Source organism: Lithobates pipiens, unplaced genomic scaffold (assembly GCF_037356315.1).
Source record: "Lithobates pipiens isolate NorthernLeopardFrog02 unplaced genomic scaffold, aLitPip1_a1.2 Scaffold_19, whole genome shotgun sequence".
Taxonomy (NCBI): domain Eukaryota; kingdom Metazoa; phylum Chordata; class Amphibia; order Anura; family Ranidae; genus Lithobates; species Lithobates pipiens.
In genome coordinates, this window is record NW_027507764.1 from 241,249,095 (window position 1) to 241,264,039 (window position 14,945).

General features: G+C 43.5%; 1 protein-coding gene across 3 annotated transcripts in view; it reads right to left on the reverse strand.

The window, feature by feature from the left end:
* TERT (telomerase reverse transcriptase) overlaps window positions 1–14,945 on the reverse strand; it is a 381,041-nt gene that overhangs the window by 67,532 nt on the left and 298,564 nt on the right. For all 3 annotated transcript variants that reach the window (XM_077491847.1, XM_077491845.1, XM_077491846.1), the window contains 2 exons: window positions 13,026–13,152; window positions 12,872–12,933 (listed from right to left, as the gene is read on the reverse strand). In XM_077491847.1, coding sequence (XP_077347973.1) covers window positions 12,872–12,933; window positions 13,026–13,152 — 189 coding nt within the window. The remainder of the gene's footprint in view (window positions 1–12,871; window positions 12,934–13,025; window positions 13,153–14,945) is intronic.

Below are 14,945 nucleotides of genomic sequence, written 5' to 3' on the forward strand. Positions count from 1 at the left end.
CAATGACGCACAACTATTTCTGGCATGAGGGAGCCTATTTATTGCAGATAAAGGGGGTAGCCATGGGAGCTAAATTTGCTCCCAGTATGGCCAACATCTTTATGGCAAAATGGGAAGAGGATATTGTTCTGGGCAACAAGCCACCAGAACTAATAGCCTGGAAAAGGTTTGACGATATTCTGTTCATATGGGATGGTGATGTTCAATCTGCAGAGTTATTCCTATCCCATCTGAACAGTAATGATCATGGCATAGTTCTTAGTCATGAACTAAGCCCAACTGAAATCCACTTTTTGGATCTGAGGATCTCAATTGTGGACAACAGTATTGTTACAACGTTTTTTTTTAAAACTTATAGGAATGGCTACATCCCCCTGGATTCTTGCCCCCATAATTCTTGGTTAGCTGCTGTACTCAAGGGCCAATTTTTGTGTTTAAGGCGCAATTGTACTTATTTGGATGATTACCACAAGGAAGCATCGATTCTAAAAAATATATTTTTGGCTAAGGGATACGATAATAAAACCCTTGACTCTGTTATATTGGAAGTCGGAGATAAAGATCGTCAAGCCTTCTAGGGCTGGAAAAACTGAAAATTATGGTTTGGCTTTCATTAAAACTTTTTCTAGCCAGCATTGGGCTATTAAAAACGATAATAAGAAGACACTGGCCAGTAATAAAGAATGACCGTGTTTTGGGCCCTCTTTTGTCGGAAAGACCGAATGTTATCTTTAGAGGTGCCACTAACCTCAGGAACTTGATTGCTCCCAATGTTCCCGACCCATCAAAAAAGCCTGCCTTTTTTGGGGACTTAAAAGGCTTCTTTCCTTGTGGTAACTGCAGAGCTTGCAGGCTAAATGCACAGAGAGGAGGGAGATTTACAGAGTTTACTACTACTGGAACAGGGCTCACTTACCCCATTAGAACGTTTATTACTTGCTCAACTAAGTGCGTGGTGTATCTTCTTAGGTGCCCATGCGGCTTGGAATATGTGGGACGCATGGTCCGTATGTTGCATATAAGACTTGGAGAACATATAACAAACATCTGCAAGGGCTTTGACAAACACAACGTCAGTAAGCACTATGATTTGAAACATAATCGCGATCCCAGGGGAACTACCTTCCTGGCTTTTGAAAGGTACGTTCCACATTGGCGTGGGAGTAAAGGCAAGCTCACCATCTCACAAGCCGCAACTAATTGGATATTTAAGCTGGGGTCGCATGTCCCTGGGGGTCTCAATGTGGAGTGGGACATCAGTTTTATTAATAATGGTTGATGTCCCCCTCCTTGACAGTGTGAAAGTTGATGTTCCCTTATTGGGAGGGGTTTTTGCCTTATAAGTAGGACTGATTGGTATTTAATATTTTTTTGATATTTTCATTTTTATTCTAATTTATTAATAAATGTTTTATTTAAAATGTATGTGGATCGCTTAATTGGTTAAACATTGATCTTTTATGTTAGAATTAAATGGTTAAACATTGATCTTTTCTATTAGAATTATGGGTCCATTATAATATGAGCAGGCCATTGGCAAAGGCAGGCAGTATGCCTTTTTTAGAATTAGATTGCTGCATTGGCAGTTATACTTTGCCATCACAAGATGGTGCTATATTAGTATCATTATTTCTAAAAATTGGATCATTGTGTCTGTAATTTGAATTTGCAACCACTAGATGGACGTGTTTAATTTTATATGTGGAATGCTGGTTTTTCACTTTTGTTTGTATCCAATAAACTCAGGCCTTTGTAAGTATTTGGCTGTTCATGTCTTATCTCTGTTATATTTGATACACCCTTTGTATAAACCTTTCTGGGATATTATTTGTAACTTTAGAGGGCGTTGTCAGTTCAGCATATGGCAAGGTCTCCTCCCCTTGCCAATGGACTATATAAGCATTCAGCACAGGAGTGTGGGCGTACCCCTGATGACGTCAGACCTGTGACCGTATGATTGTTGGGTAGCCACGCCCACACGTACTGCACATGTGCGATTGCAATTTAAAAACCACATACAGGTTTTTTTTTATCTGCTAGCAGTTTTATCTTATCTTATCTTTATCTCGTTTTCAACGCTGTTTGTATCTTTAACGCTATCTGTACATTGGAGACTCGGTGGAGTCCTTTTTTACAGCATCTGACTTTATGCAATAAAAATATTTTTTGTATTAAAACATATCACACGATTCTGAGCACTTATTTTGCATGAGCCTTCACGCTCCCAAATGTTTGGGAAGTTTGTGGTGACTGATCACCTGAGCTGTGGAGTCTGCAGATAGGAGACATCCGTTTTTTCACATCTGGTCGTCTGGAGCCAGAATTTGTGACATTATACGTGCTGTCTGACCTCCCCTAAACAGGGGGTCACTGATGATCTGGTAAGCCCCCATCTGTGACATTATACGTGCTGTCTGACCTCCCCTAAACAGGGGGTCACTGATGATCTGGTAAGCCCCCATCTTTTTAGTGGTGATTAAAGGTGACGGGTTCCACGTGGTCAAGTATATTATTTTTATTCAATCAAGTCACACTATCTGTTGGATTTTTTTGATATTTCTATGGGCATTTATGATTTATGGACTCACATTAATTTTTTATTGCACATTTATATGTTAATATTGATTTCGTTTGAATGCCACTTTATTTTGGTTTTGGATTGTCACCATTTTTGCACGTTTCACTTGTGTGATTATTTAATCATTATTTATTGAACAAGCACTGCACTTTATTCTTTTTCTTTGTATTTCTGTGCCCAGTATCTGGGTTATGATGTTCAGCTGCTATTAGTTGTTTAAGTTTAACTGAGCGCAGATATTTACCCACTTACATGCCTTAGGTAATAATGAGGTTTGCTCTGTTTAGCCTCCTAAACAGACAGCCAGCCATTTCAGAAACTCACCAGAACGCTCATTACGTGTAACACTATGCATGTTGTTTATGTGGTACAATGTCCCTCACCCTATTGGACCCTCTCCAGGAGGGATACACCCTGCCACCTCCCCAAAACTGTAAACCAGAGGGGTCCTGCCCATGAACTTGATATAAATGAAGAGGCAGACTGTGTTTGTAACCATTGATGCTCTGCACATGCTCTAAAAATCTGTTTTCTCAAGGGACATTTTGGGTGACTTAGATAATGTAGGCCACAAGGAGGGTAAAACACATACACAGCATGCTTAGTGTTACAAGTAATGAGCATTCTGGCGAGTTTCTGACCTGTGGGAAGTGGTGTTTCACTAATTTACAAGGTGGCATCATGAAGATTAATGAGCACACTGAGGTTTGCATTGTCCTAATGAAGATTTATTTTGATTTTGAGAGCACATTTAATCTAGATGTCTATCACCTGTGCTTACACCAGGTAAACTTCATGTATATTTGAGAACATATGGATGCATACATTGAAGTTGGTGGTATTTATTATCCCCTAAGGTTCTGACTAGGGTATTGGTATTTAAGAACCACTGGATTTTTTTATTTTAACAAAACAAAATACCGCGAGCCTTAAAGAACCCCCCTATCTATCTGCCACTAACAAGCGGCAAATGTTAAACACGTCTCATACGTTCGTATACATTAAAACCAAAATTGAATATACGCTGCGCTGGAATCGCTATGCACTGAATAATCTATATCTTAATCTATAGTTATAGATCCATAAGAATATAATAATGTGCATAAAATAGTAAACATACAACTGGTGTAAAGTGCAAAATATAGCAAAACAAATAATGTGCACAAAATCTGTAAACGCACAACTAAATATAAAGTGCACAAGTGCCAATAAAACTCTGTGAGGTTATATGGACCCCTTATGCCGCGTACACATGACCGGACTTGGGTCCGACAGACTTTCGACGGAGTTCTGACAGAGTTCTGACGGACTTTCCGAATGAACGGACTTGGCCACACACAATCACACCAAAGTCCGACGGATTCGAATGTGATGAGGTACGACCGGACTAGAATAAGGAAGTTCATAGCCAGTAGCCAATAGCTGCCCTCACATCGGTTTTTGTCCGTCGGACTAGCACACACGAGCTGATTTCTCGGTAGGAACTGGGTCCGGCGGAGTTCTTTCGGAAAAATTTGAAACATTTTCCATTTCTAAAGTCTGTCAGACTTTTGCAAATCAAAAGTCCGCTGCAGCCCACACACGATCAAATAGTCTGCCGGAATCATTCCGTCAGACTTTTGATGTTGAAAAGTCTGGTCGTGTGTACGCGGCATTAGAGTTACAAGGTGCCATGCACAATAACACACCAGGAAATAAAATATCAATAATAATAGATGAAAAAAGTGCTAAATGCATACATATGTGATAGCAAATATGTATAAAGAAAAAAAAAATGGATAAAAGGATAAAAAGGTGCAAGTGCATAAACCATGCAAGTGTCTCTATATTATTAAAAAACAGTTGTTTGTGGCAGCCTGTCTTGGGCTGTGATAAGAAACACAAAATGTTGCTTGATGCAAGACTAGATGCAGGTGACTTGATCTCCAGTGATCATACTATTGACATGCTTGTTACATCCAACTGTGGCTCTGAATCGTGCATAGGTGAAATCTGGGAATCCCTTATGGTAATAAGTTAACCTCAGAGCGTGTGACCAGCTTTTACACAGTCAAAACACGCATATGAACCACTATGGGGTTCTCAGCTGTTACACTGGATCAGTAGTATCCTCAATGCAATGATCTCAGAAGCACATGAAAAAAGGAAAAAGACTAATAGTGCAATACCGTTTTTCAAAATTTAATAGACAAGTTAAAAAAACATCCCCCCGCCAGGGTACTCACATGCGTAAGGTGCGTCAGTGCACCGTACTTCATAAGGCTCAATAAAATACTGTAAACAGTATAGGTATGGTTTGTATCCCCTCTATGCAGGTGTACTGTCTCTCGCTCCATCCTGGCCCCTCCCCTACACGTGTCGATACTCAGGGTGTGGTGTATCTTATGAACTACGGTGCACTGATGCACCTTACACATGTGAGTCCCCTGGCGGTTCAATGTTTTTTAACTTGTCTATTCAATTTTGAAAAACGGTGTTGTACTATTAGTCTTTTTCCTTTTTTCATGCGCTTCTGAGATCATTGCATTGAGGGTACTACTAACAGCTGAGAACCCTATAGTGGTTCATATGCGTGTTTTGACTCAGTGTAAAAGCTGGTCACATGCTTTGAGGTGAGCTTATTACCATAAGGCAGGGGTGGCCAACCAAAGACCAAGAGCCACATTTTTTACCAAGTTACCGCAAAGAGACATATCATACGCATGGGCACACATGAACATCACCCCATCCCTTCTTCATACACACATACATTTGCTTAGCTGGATTTATTGTAAATGTCACACACTGTTTTAACACTACAAAGACCACAGGCCAGTCATTTTCATCAAGTCAGTAATCTTCCTTTGAAAGTACATCCATGTGACAGAAGACAGCAGCTCATCTAATTTCCAAAATACAAATTGTCTTACAAACAGTGAACTGGTCAGGATAACAATAAACAGTTAATGGGTCTTCTAGCCTGAACTAGCAGTAAATTCTTCCAAAAAACATCACAGAAAGCATGCAGCACACACAGAGCTCTGGATAAATAACTGAAAAGAAGCTGAAATGGTTAACAGCCAGCCATGTGTCACACTATCAACAGACAGAGAATATGTTGAGCAGATCTTATCAGTGTGCAGGTAAAACAGCTATTAAAAAAAAAAGTACAGAGCAAGACAGAGGGAGAAGGGACAGATCAGTAACCTGCACACTGCCCAAAGCCATTGATTTCTGGAAGACACTGCAGCCAGTGTACATGTGACATTGCTTGATCGTGGGACATCCCTAATCCCACAATCTTGTTCACATTCAGCTAGCGCTCTGTGTGCTGTAGGACTGGTTTTGCTGTAGTTGTGGTCATACCTTCTTGTATCTCATAGGCTTCAGATACAGTGTGTTTCTCCTTCCTCTGCCCCCCTTCAGCCTCACTCCAGCACCTATGTATTCAAATGTGGCAGGCTGGGGAGGGTTACACTACCTGCTGATTGGCTGTTGATGTGTGGGAGGGGTGGAGCAGGTCCTCGCTTATACTCTCATAAGCAGAGGAGTGCAGAGACTCGGGCTGCCTGTCACTAAACCTGCCCACTGAGCCATCGGCCCACCGGGATACTCCCGGTAGTCCCGATGGCCAGTCCATCCCTGAACGTAAGAGCCGCATGGAACCGGGCAAAGAGCCGCGGGTTGGCCACCCCTACCATAAGGGGTTCCCAGATTTCATCTATGCATGATTCAGAGCCACGGTTGGATGCAACAAGCATGTCAATCACTGGAGATCACGTCACCTGCATCTAGTCTCGCATCAATCAACATTTTGTGTGTCTTATCACAGCCCAAGACAGGCTGCCACAAGGAACTGTTTTTTAATAATATAGTGACACCTGTATGGTTTATGCACTTGCACCTTTTTATCAGTTTTTTATTTATACATGTTTGCTATCACATATGTATGCATTTAGCACTTTTTTCATCTAATATTATTATTATTGATATTTTATTTCCTGGTGTGTTATTGTGCACGGCACCTTGTAACTCTAAGGGGTCCATATAACCTCACAGAGTTTTATTGGCACTTGTGCAATTTATATTTAGTTGTGCGTTTACAGATTTTGTGCACATTATTTGTTTTGCTATATTTTGCACTTGCACTTTACACCAGTTGTAGGTTTACTATTTTAAGCACATTATTATATTCTTGTGGATCTATAACTACAGATTAAGATACAGATTATTCAGTGCATAGCCATTCCAGCGCAGCACATATTCAATTTTGGATTTTTTATTTTGTTTCTATGTAAAGGAATTGTCGCTCTATTTTTGTTTATAGCGCAAAAAATAAAAACCAAAGGGGTGATCAAATACCACCAAACGAAAGCTCTATTCGTGGGAAAAAAAGGACGTCAATTTTGTTTGGGAGCCACGTCGCATGACCGCGCAATTGTCAGTTAAAGCGACGCTGTGCCTAATTGCAAAAAGTGGTCTGGTCTTAAGCCAGCAAAATGGTCCAGTCTGAAAGTGGTTAAAATAAAGTAAAACATTTATATGGCTGTCTGTGTCATGCTGACAGAGCAGAACGTGAGAGAAAATCTCATCAGTTACAGAGGTAGGAACAGAGAAAATATCAGTGCTCATCCGTGCCACATCCATACCTCATCCGTGCTTTATCTGTGCAACATCAGTACCCATCCGTGCCACATCAGTGCTCATCCGTGCCACATCTGTTCTTATTCATGCCACATCAGTGCTCATCCGTACCTCATAAGTGCTCATTCGTGCTACATCAGTGCTCATTTATGCCACATTCATGGCACATTAGTGCTCATCCGTGCCTCATCTGTTCCGCATCAGTGCCCATCTGTTCCGCATCAGTGCCCATCTGTTCTGCATCAGTGCCCATCTGTTCCGCATCAGTGCCCATCCACAGCAGTGCTCATTTGTGCCCATCTGTGCTTAATCATGCCACATCCACACCTCACCCGTGCCACATCCACACCTCACCCGTGCCACATCCACACCTCACCCGTGCCACATCCACACGTCACCCGTGCCACATCCACACCTCATCCGTGCCACATCCCTGAAAAAAAAAAAATATGATTTTTGTACTCACTGTAAAATCCATTTCTCTGAAGTTCATTGACAGACACAGCAGCTTTAATCTTGACCTTAGGGTTATATTGCCACCTTCAGGAGAGAACTAGGCAGAATACGGAGGCAGCAGTGGTTGAACTGGAGGTGCCACATGTCGAACCCCCTGAACAAACGTACTCACCAATGAATGAGTCGCCAAAGGCCGCTGAAAAAAAAAAGACAGCCAAAGCGGATATCTGCCCCTTAATGGTGCTTAATGCAAGTTTCTGATCCACTCCTCGCTGCAAAAACAGCAGCAAACTGAATATGTACGCGGATGCCACTCCATCTCCTCACACATGGAGATGTAATCCCTCCACATACGAAGATAAATCTTCTGAGAAGAGGACTTTCGTGCCCTCAGCATAGTGGAGATTACCGAATCTGACAGTCCTCGGTCCCTTAGCACCTGTACACCCCAAACTCCCACCCCAACCGGTCAGGCTGGCATCTGCTGTTATCACCGTCCAATGAAAAGGAAGAATGACTTCACAGACCGAAGGGCCAGAGAAGGGAATACCTGACTAGCTGGCTCACCCAAATTTGACGATCCAGGGATGTCGGAGATTTGTCCCATTTGGACAGGATCTCTTTCTGCAAGACTCGAGTGGGGAATTGAGCACACAGTACCGCCTCGAAAGTGGCTACCATGAGACCCAGAACTTACATGCAAAAACGCAGCGATGACCACCTGCGGGACACCAATAACTTCACCACAGCTTAAAGAGTCTGCAGCTTGTCTGAAGGGAGAGACTCACCTCTAAGGAGTCCAGAATCAAGCCCAGGTACTCCAGGCGTTGTCGGCACCAACACTGAATTCTGGAGGTTTAACACACAAACAACTCCAGGAGAGTCTGTATGGTGATCACTGCATCTTCCCTTAATTCTGAGGTGAAAGTTGCTCTCAGGAGGAGGTCATCCAGGTAATCCACGATTGAGATCCCTCATCGTCTTAGCAATGCCAGAATTGGGGCTAGCATCTTGGTGAAGACCCTTGGCGCCTTCGCTAGGCCAAAAGGGAGAGCTACAAATTGATAGTGCTTGTCCCCGACCGCAAATCGTAGAAACCTCTGATGCCTGACGGATATGGGAACCTGCAAGTATGCGTCCTTGATGTCCAAGAACGCCAAGAAATCCCCCTGATGGAGTGCAGTGACCACGGAGCGAACCAATTCCATCCTGAACCTTTGTACTTTCAAAAAGCCGTTGAGGGCCTTAAGAACCAGGGCCGGATGACCCCTTCCTTCTTTTGGACTACAAACAGAATGGAGTAGAATCTCTGAAACCTTTCCGGCGTCAGCACAGGTACTATCACCCTGAGCAGCAGCAGGTCCTACACTAGCCCGAACATGGCCTCCCGACGAGCCGGAAGAAGATGAAGGTTGGAGGGAAAAAAAATCTGTTTGGCAGAGAAGAAACTATTTTGTAGCCTGATGAAACCTGTACACAGACCCACTGGTCGGAAAGGAAAGGAGGAAGGTCCACCGGGCTGCAAACTCCCGAAGGCGACCCCCCACCCGAGGGCCAGGGCAGACCTTCATGAGGCAACAGATTTGCTCACAGGCTTGATTGGCTTGCAAAATCAGGGACGCTTTTGTCCCTCAGCGGACACCTTGTCGTACTGGGAAGGCTTACCTGCGGACCCGGGCGGACAAAAAATCCGCTTCTGAGCGGAAAAGGAGGGTCCCTGGCTATGGAGTGGCTCCTTAACCTTTCTGCGGTTTCTTAGAAGCCTGGTCCACAGACCAGCATTTAAGTCAAATTAAGCCCTGCAGCATCACAGCTGATACTGAGGCTCTAGAAAGCAAAGGGGCCATATCTAGGGCCGTATCAAAGACATACTTCAGGCCCTGCACCAACTGGACTGGTCTGCCAGTTCCACGCAGAACGGGTAAACCTGTTTCTCCAACTCGTGATGCAACAACTTAGCCCATTCAGTAAGCGTCTGACACCAGGGCCGTGGCTACCGCTGCCCGCAATGCTGACCCCACCACCGTAAACATAGACCGGGACCCCGCCTCGGTCCTTCTGTCAGCAGGGTCCTTGAAAGCAGGGGTCCCTTCCACCGGAATCGTGGTTACCTTATTTAACCTGGATACCGGAGGGGGGGCGTCAAAGACCAGAGAAGATGTCAATTTTTTTCAGGAAACTCTCCTCAAAGGGCACCTCCGCACCGCCATCCATCTCGGGAATGAAAAGGTCCACTGCGGGCTTCCCCACTCCTTAAATAAACGTATCAAAATAAGTTAGGTAGCGAAACACCTTAGCAGCCCGGGCCAGCTTGTGGGACCCAAAAGGGAAAGACACCTCTGTAGAAGCCCCCGCCATATCCTCTATCTTTATGGTATCTCGCACCACTGTGATAAGCGCTCCTACTAGTGCTTTTTCCTGAGCTGACCTGAACACGGAGTCATCCTCTCTGTCCGAACAGTCCTGGTCCACATCCTCTGAAATGTCAGAACGGGGGCCACCTGCCAAGTGGGACCCGGGTATGAGTCAGAGCTGTCCCCAGAAGGTGGTGGGGGAGGGGGCTTTTTTTTTTTTACACCCTTGCATCCACACGCAGCTTCCACCCTGGCAACAAAGGACTCCAGGACCGCTGACAGAGCGCCCATAGGCACCGCAGGTGCAGGGCAACCGGTCGCAATAACAGGGATGTCTGAGGAAGAAGTGCCAGGTTCCGACGCCATGCTGACCCACTCTCGCCTATCACCACTAGGAACCTAAGGCAAGCCACAAAAAATGCCCACCCTCCTAGTTGCCACAGACCACAGGCCAGTCCGCACATGGCAACACACAGATATTTAAGAAAATTGTCTAAAATCAGGGAGAAAATGAGCGGACCACCAAACGCCCAGTGTAGCCCCCTGCCAGGACCCAGAGACCCCTCGGCCAGGTACGTGCACCGCACCCCCTATGCCCAGTCACACAGCGGCCCCTTAGCATGGGGAGGAAGGAAAGGGACAGGGAGAGAAGAAAGGGAGAGGGAGAGACCCCCTAGTCGACCTCCCAGGGAATGCCCAGCTGCTACTTCCTGCCGAGACAGGTGGAACCATACTTACCCCTCCTGCAGGGACTGCTGGACGCATATCACAGACAGACCCATCACCCGAACAGCATGGGGTGGCTGTCGGCCACGGCACACTGTAACACGAACAACAGTAGCCAGGTCATATGTGTACCCAGGAGCATATAGCTCACCGGCCACCCCTGGACCAGACGGGGCATAGCTAAAGTCTGCACACACTCGATGACCAGGCTGGGGAGACTACCAGGATCTATATTATCCAGCCTGTCACCCAGCCCGGCTGTTAATTGTAGATCACAGGAATCAAAAAGCAGAAAAAATTTAAAATTCCAAGGACCAATGGTCCCTATCGGGAGCCAGGTCCTTCTATACTAGGCAGAAAAAATTGAGCTGCTGGAAGCAGAATGTGGGGTTATAGCCAGTAGGACCGCCCCCTGGGGTACTGTGCAGTTTTGCTGTTTTTACATGTTCTGCCTAGTCCTCTCCTGAAGGTGGCGATATAACCCTAAGGTCACGGTTAATGGTACTGTGTCAGTCAATGAACGACTGAGAAAAAGTTTTTTATTTTCTTTTCACATTTGTTAAAAACTTGTGTGAAAAAAAAAAAAAGACATGCTCAAAAGACTCATTATGCCGCCTAGATTATGTGTTGGGGCATTTATTTTTGGGATCAATTTTTGTGGGTGTTTCAATTGCCCTGGTGCTCCAGGGCCTTCAATAGTGTATTAGTTAGTAAAGAAATTAAATGCATATTGGGCCTTTGTATGTGGCCAGCCTGTGAAAAAGTATCACTATTGTGGTATCTCCATACTCAGGAGGAGAAGCAGAATGTGTTTTGAGGTTTAGTTGCAAGTATGCATATGCCATGTAAGAAAAATAACCTGTTAATGTGATAATTTTGTGAAAAAAATAAAAATAAAATCATTCTTTTGCAAAGAATTGTGGGAAAAAAATTACAACTTCAAAAAACTCACCATGCCTCTTACTAAATATCTTAGAATGTCTATGTTCAATTGGTGGGTATTTGTACTATCCTGGCTTGTTAGTGTCTCGAGAAATGAGATATGTCATCAGTACATCAGGTGTGATCAATTTTCAGTGATTGGCACTATAACTTGTAGACTCTATAAGATCCCTTTCACACTGGGGTGGTACAGACATTAGCAGTAAAGTGCTGCTAGTTTTAGTGGCGCTTTACTGATGTTATAGCAGTGCTTTTTGGCTGCTAGTGGGGCGCCTTTAACACCCTATAGAGGCCGAGCAAAGTTTTGCAGGCGGTTAGGCAGCACTGCACATTTCAATAGGCAGGGCATTTTGGAAGTGGTGCATACACCGCTCCTGCACCACACCAAAGATGCTGCTTGCAGGACTTTTTTTCCTGCCCTGCAAGCGCACAGCTCCAGTGTGAAAGCACTCGGGTTTTCACACTGGGGTGGTTTGAGAGGTGCTTTTCAGCCATTTTCCAGGTGCTATTTTTAGGGCTAAAATACCTGAAAAGCACCCCAGTTTGAAAGGGGTCCAACTTTCCCAAAGACCAAATAATGTACACTAATTTCGATTATTTTTACCAAAGATATGTAGCAGTATAAATTTTGGCCAAATATATGAAGACAAATAAATAATTAGCAACATTTTCTAACAAAGAAAAAATTTTTATTTTTTATTTTTTTACAACATTTTTGGGTCTTTTTTCATTTATAGTGCAAAAAATAAAAAACCCAGTAGTGATTATATACCACCCAAAGAGTTTGTTCTGCACTCCTGTGACACATTTTCAGCTGACAGTGGGCTGAATTTGGGTGAAAGAGCCGGTCCAGGCTCTGGAAAGAGCACGACCATATGGTCAGCATCTGCCCACAGGCCTGGACCAGCACCCGGCTCAGCCACTCAGCGAGCCTGAGCAGACTACTCCCGCCCCTCCACAGCCCAGTGCTCCAGTGAGCGCAGGGGAGCAGAGCAGAGCGATCTGTTCTCACAGGTCCGTGAGCAGAGATCGATCGGCTCAGTTTTCAGTGTCAAAGCTGGCAGGGGACAGATGCAGCATCGAAGGGATGCTGCTTCTAGCTAGGCATAAAAAATAAATAAATGCATTTCTCTTAATTAAAACATAGTTGTTTGATTTTATATATAAAAAATTTAGGTAGCATTCTACATACCTGTAAGCCTGGATTAATAATATCTTGTAAACATTGATGCATACAGTTCGAAGGCTATTTATCTACAGTTTAATACAAACATTAGTTAAGTGAGATTCTAGAATACCAGAAATATTTATTAAAATCAATATAAAAAAATAAAAGTGAGACTTACGTTAAGGTCAAGGAAGAGACCATGAGATTTAAGTTGAAGAACTTTTATCAGTTTACTTTTCAAAGCACTGCCTGCTGCCTTGTAATGGCAAAATGTCAGACTGGACCGTATTGAAGTGCAAGAATATCTGCAGGGACAATTAAAATATGTGCGTGGCCATTATGTAGATAATCAAAATAAAAATACGGATCTAACTTTATGTAACAAAGAAACAAGCCAATGCACAATAAGCCTTAAAATACCAGTTATTAACTTAAAGCCGAGTTCCACCCAAAAGTGGAACCTCCGCTTATCCCCCCCCCCCCCCCCCGTACCACATTTGACACCTTTCATGGGGGAAGGGTAACGGGTACCTGTTTTTGACAGGTACCCTTCCCCACTTCCGGGAGACTACACTACAGCGATGTCCCTCAGGAGCTTGGCCCCTCTCATCCTTCCTCCGCTGCCGGGGCAGTTATAAAGCGCAGCGCACTTCACACATGCCCAGTAGGGACCTGGCTGTGACGCAAAAAGGTTTCATTGGGGGTTTTCCCTTATCATGAATGGCGGCGGCAGCACCAGAGAGCTGTTCCGAAAATCGGCCTGGATCCCCTGTGAGCTTTATTTACTACAGCTACATTTGGATGGTGTGAGTTGCTGAACAGCCTTCCCTACAACAGATGGTGGATCTACACCAAGTGTGTTTTTGCTCCTGTAACGGCAGCCAGCTTTTCCGGTCAGTGTCAATTTCACAGGGCTGCAGTGGATGATTCTGGAGCACTGTACTGGATCACCTCTTCACTTTTCAGGTCACCACCAATTTTTTGTGCACTTCTTTGCACTGAACTATTGTGTTTTTACTTTTAAGTTTATATTGCTGATCATGGGACTGTGTATTTAAAATCAATATTTTTCGTTATATTGTTTTTTTTATTGTTGATTTCCATTTAAGATTTATATATATTTATTTTTTTCCACTTTAACACTTTTTTGGACTTTATTTCAATGTGCTATCCATTTATAACACAGTATTTAGATTTCATCGCTGTCAATTTACTTTTGGCGCTACACACTTTCTTAAGCATATCAGTGCTGCCTTATCAGTGCAGCCTCATTAGTGCAGTTTATCAGTACCCATCATTGCCACTGTGACTTATTGTGATAGCACATATGATATAGATGAGCAGGTCCAAAATATTATTGCCTCATATACAATTAAAAGTCTTAACTGTATATGATTCAATTCAATATGCTCACTCACTCACAAGGGATCATCCTTGAAAGATGTTTAAAGAAATTAAATGAATGATATATATTGAATTGATGCATGCCTACCTGAGAGCTTCTCTCTGCTCTGTGCTATTACACTTTATCATCTCTTTCAGTTCACACCATTCCCCTCTGGATCACTGTGGCCTTTTGGTCATGGTCACTTGTCTACTTTTTCTATAACCATTACACTTCCTTACCGTAATGACTCATTATCACCATCTCTAAAGATATTTTATGGGCACAATTACACACAAGTCACACCTACAAACCTTGTGGTTTGGGGTCATCGCTCCTCTATAGTCCCATGATAGCTGGCTATTGCTGGGCCTCTGCCGCAGTGCTACGGCCTTAGCTCCCCCTGGGGATCATGTTTTCCACAGTATTTCCAGATGTCAACACCATTGGTACCATTTATGATTCTTTATATTATACTAAGAATGCTGGGATTATATACACTTTTTGTTCTCCCCTTTTTCCATCGTAATAACCGACTATCATATAGTTAATTTTATACTCTATTACAGATATATCCAGGCTTTACTTGCTCCCGATGAGTGAGTGGAAGTTTATCCACAAAATGCGTTAAGCTTTTTTACTGATGCTATGTCACAGCAACTATGTAAAAGCATGTATTTTTTATCTTTAATTTTGAGGAATATGAATCAATTT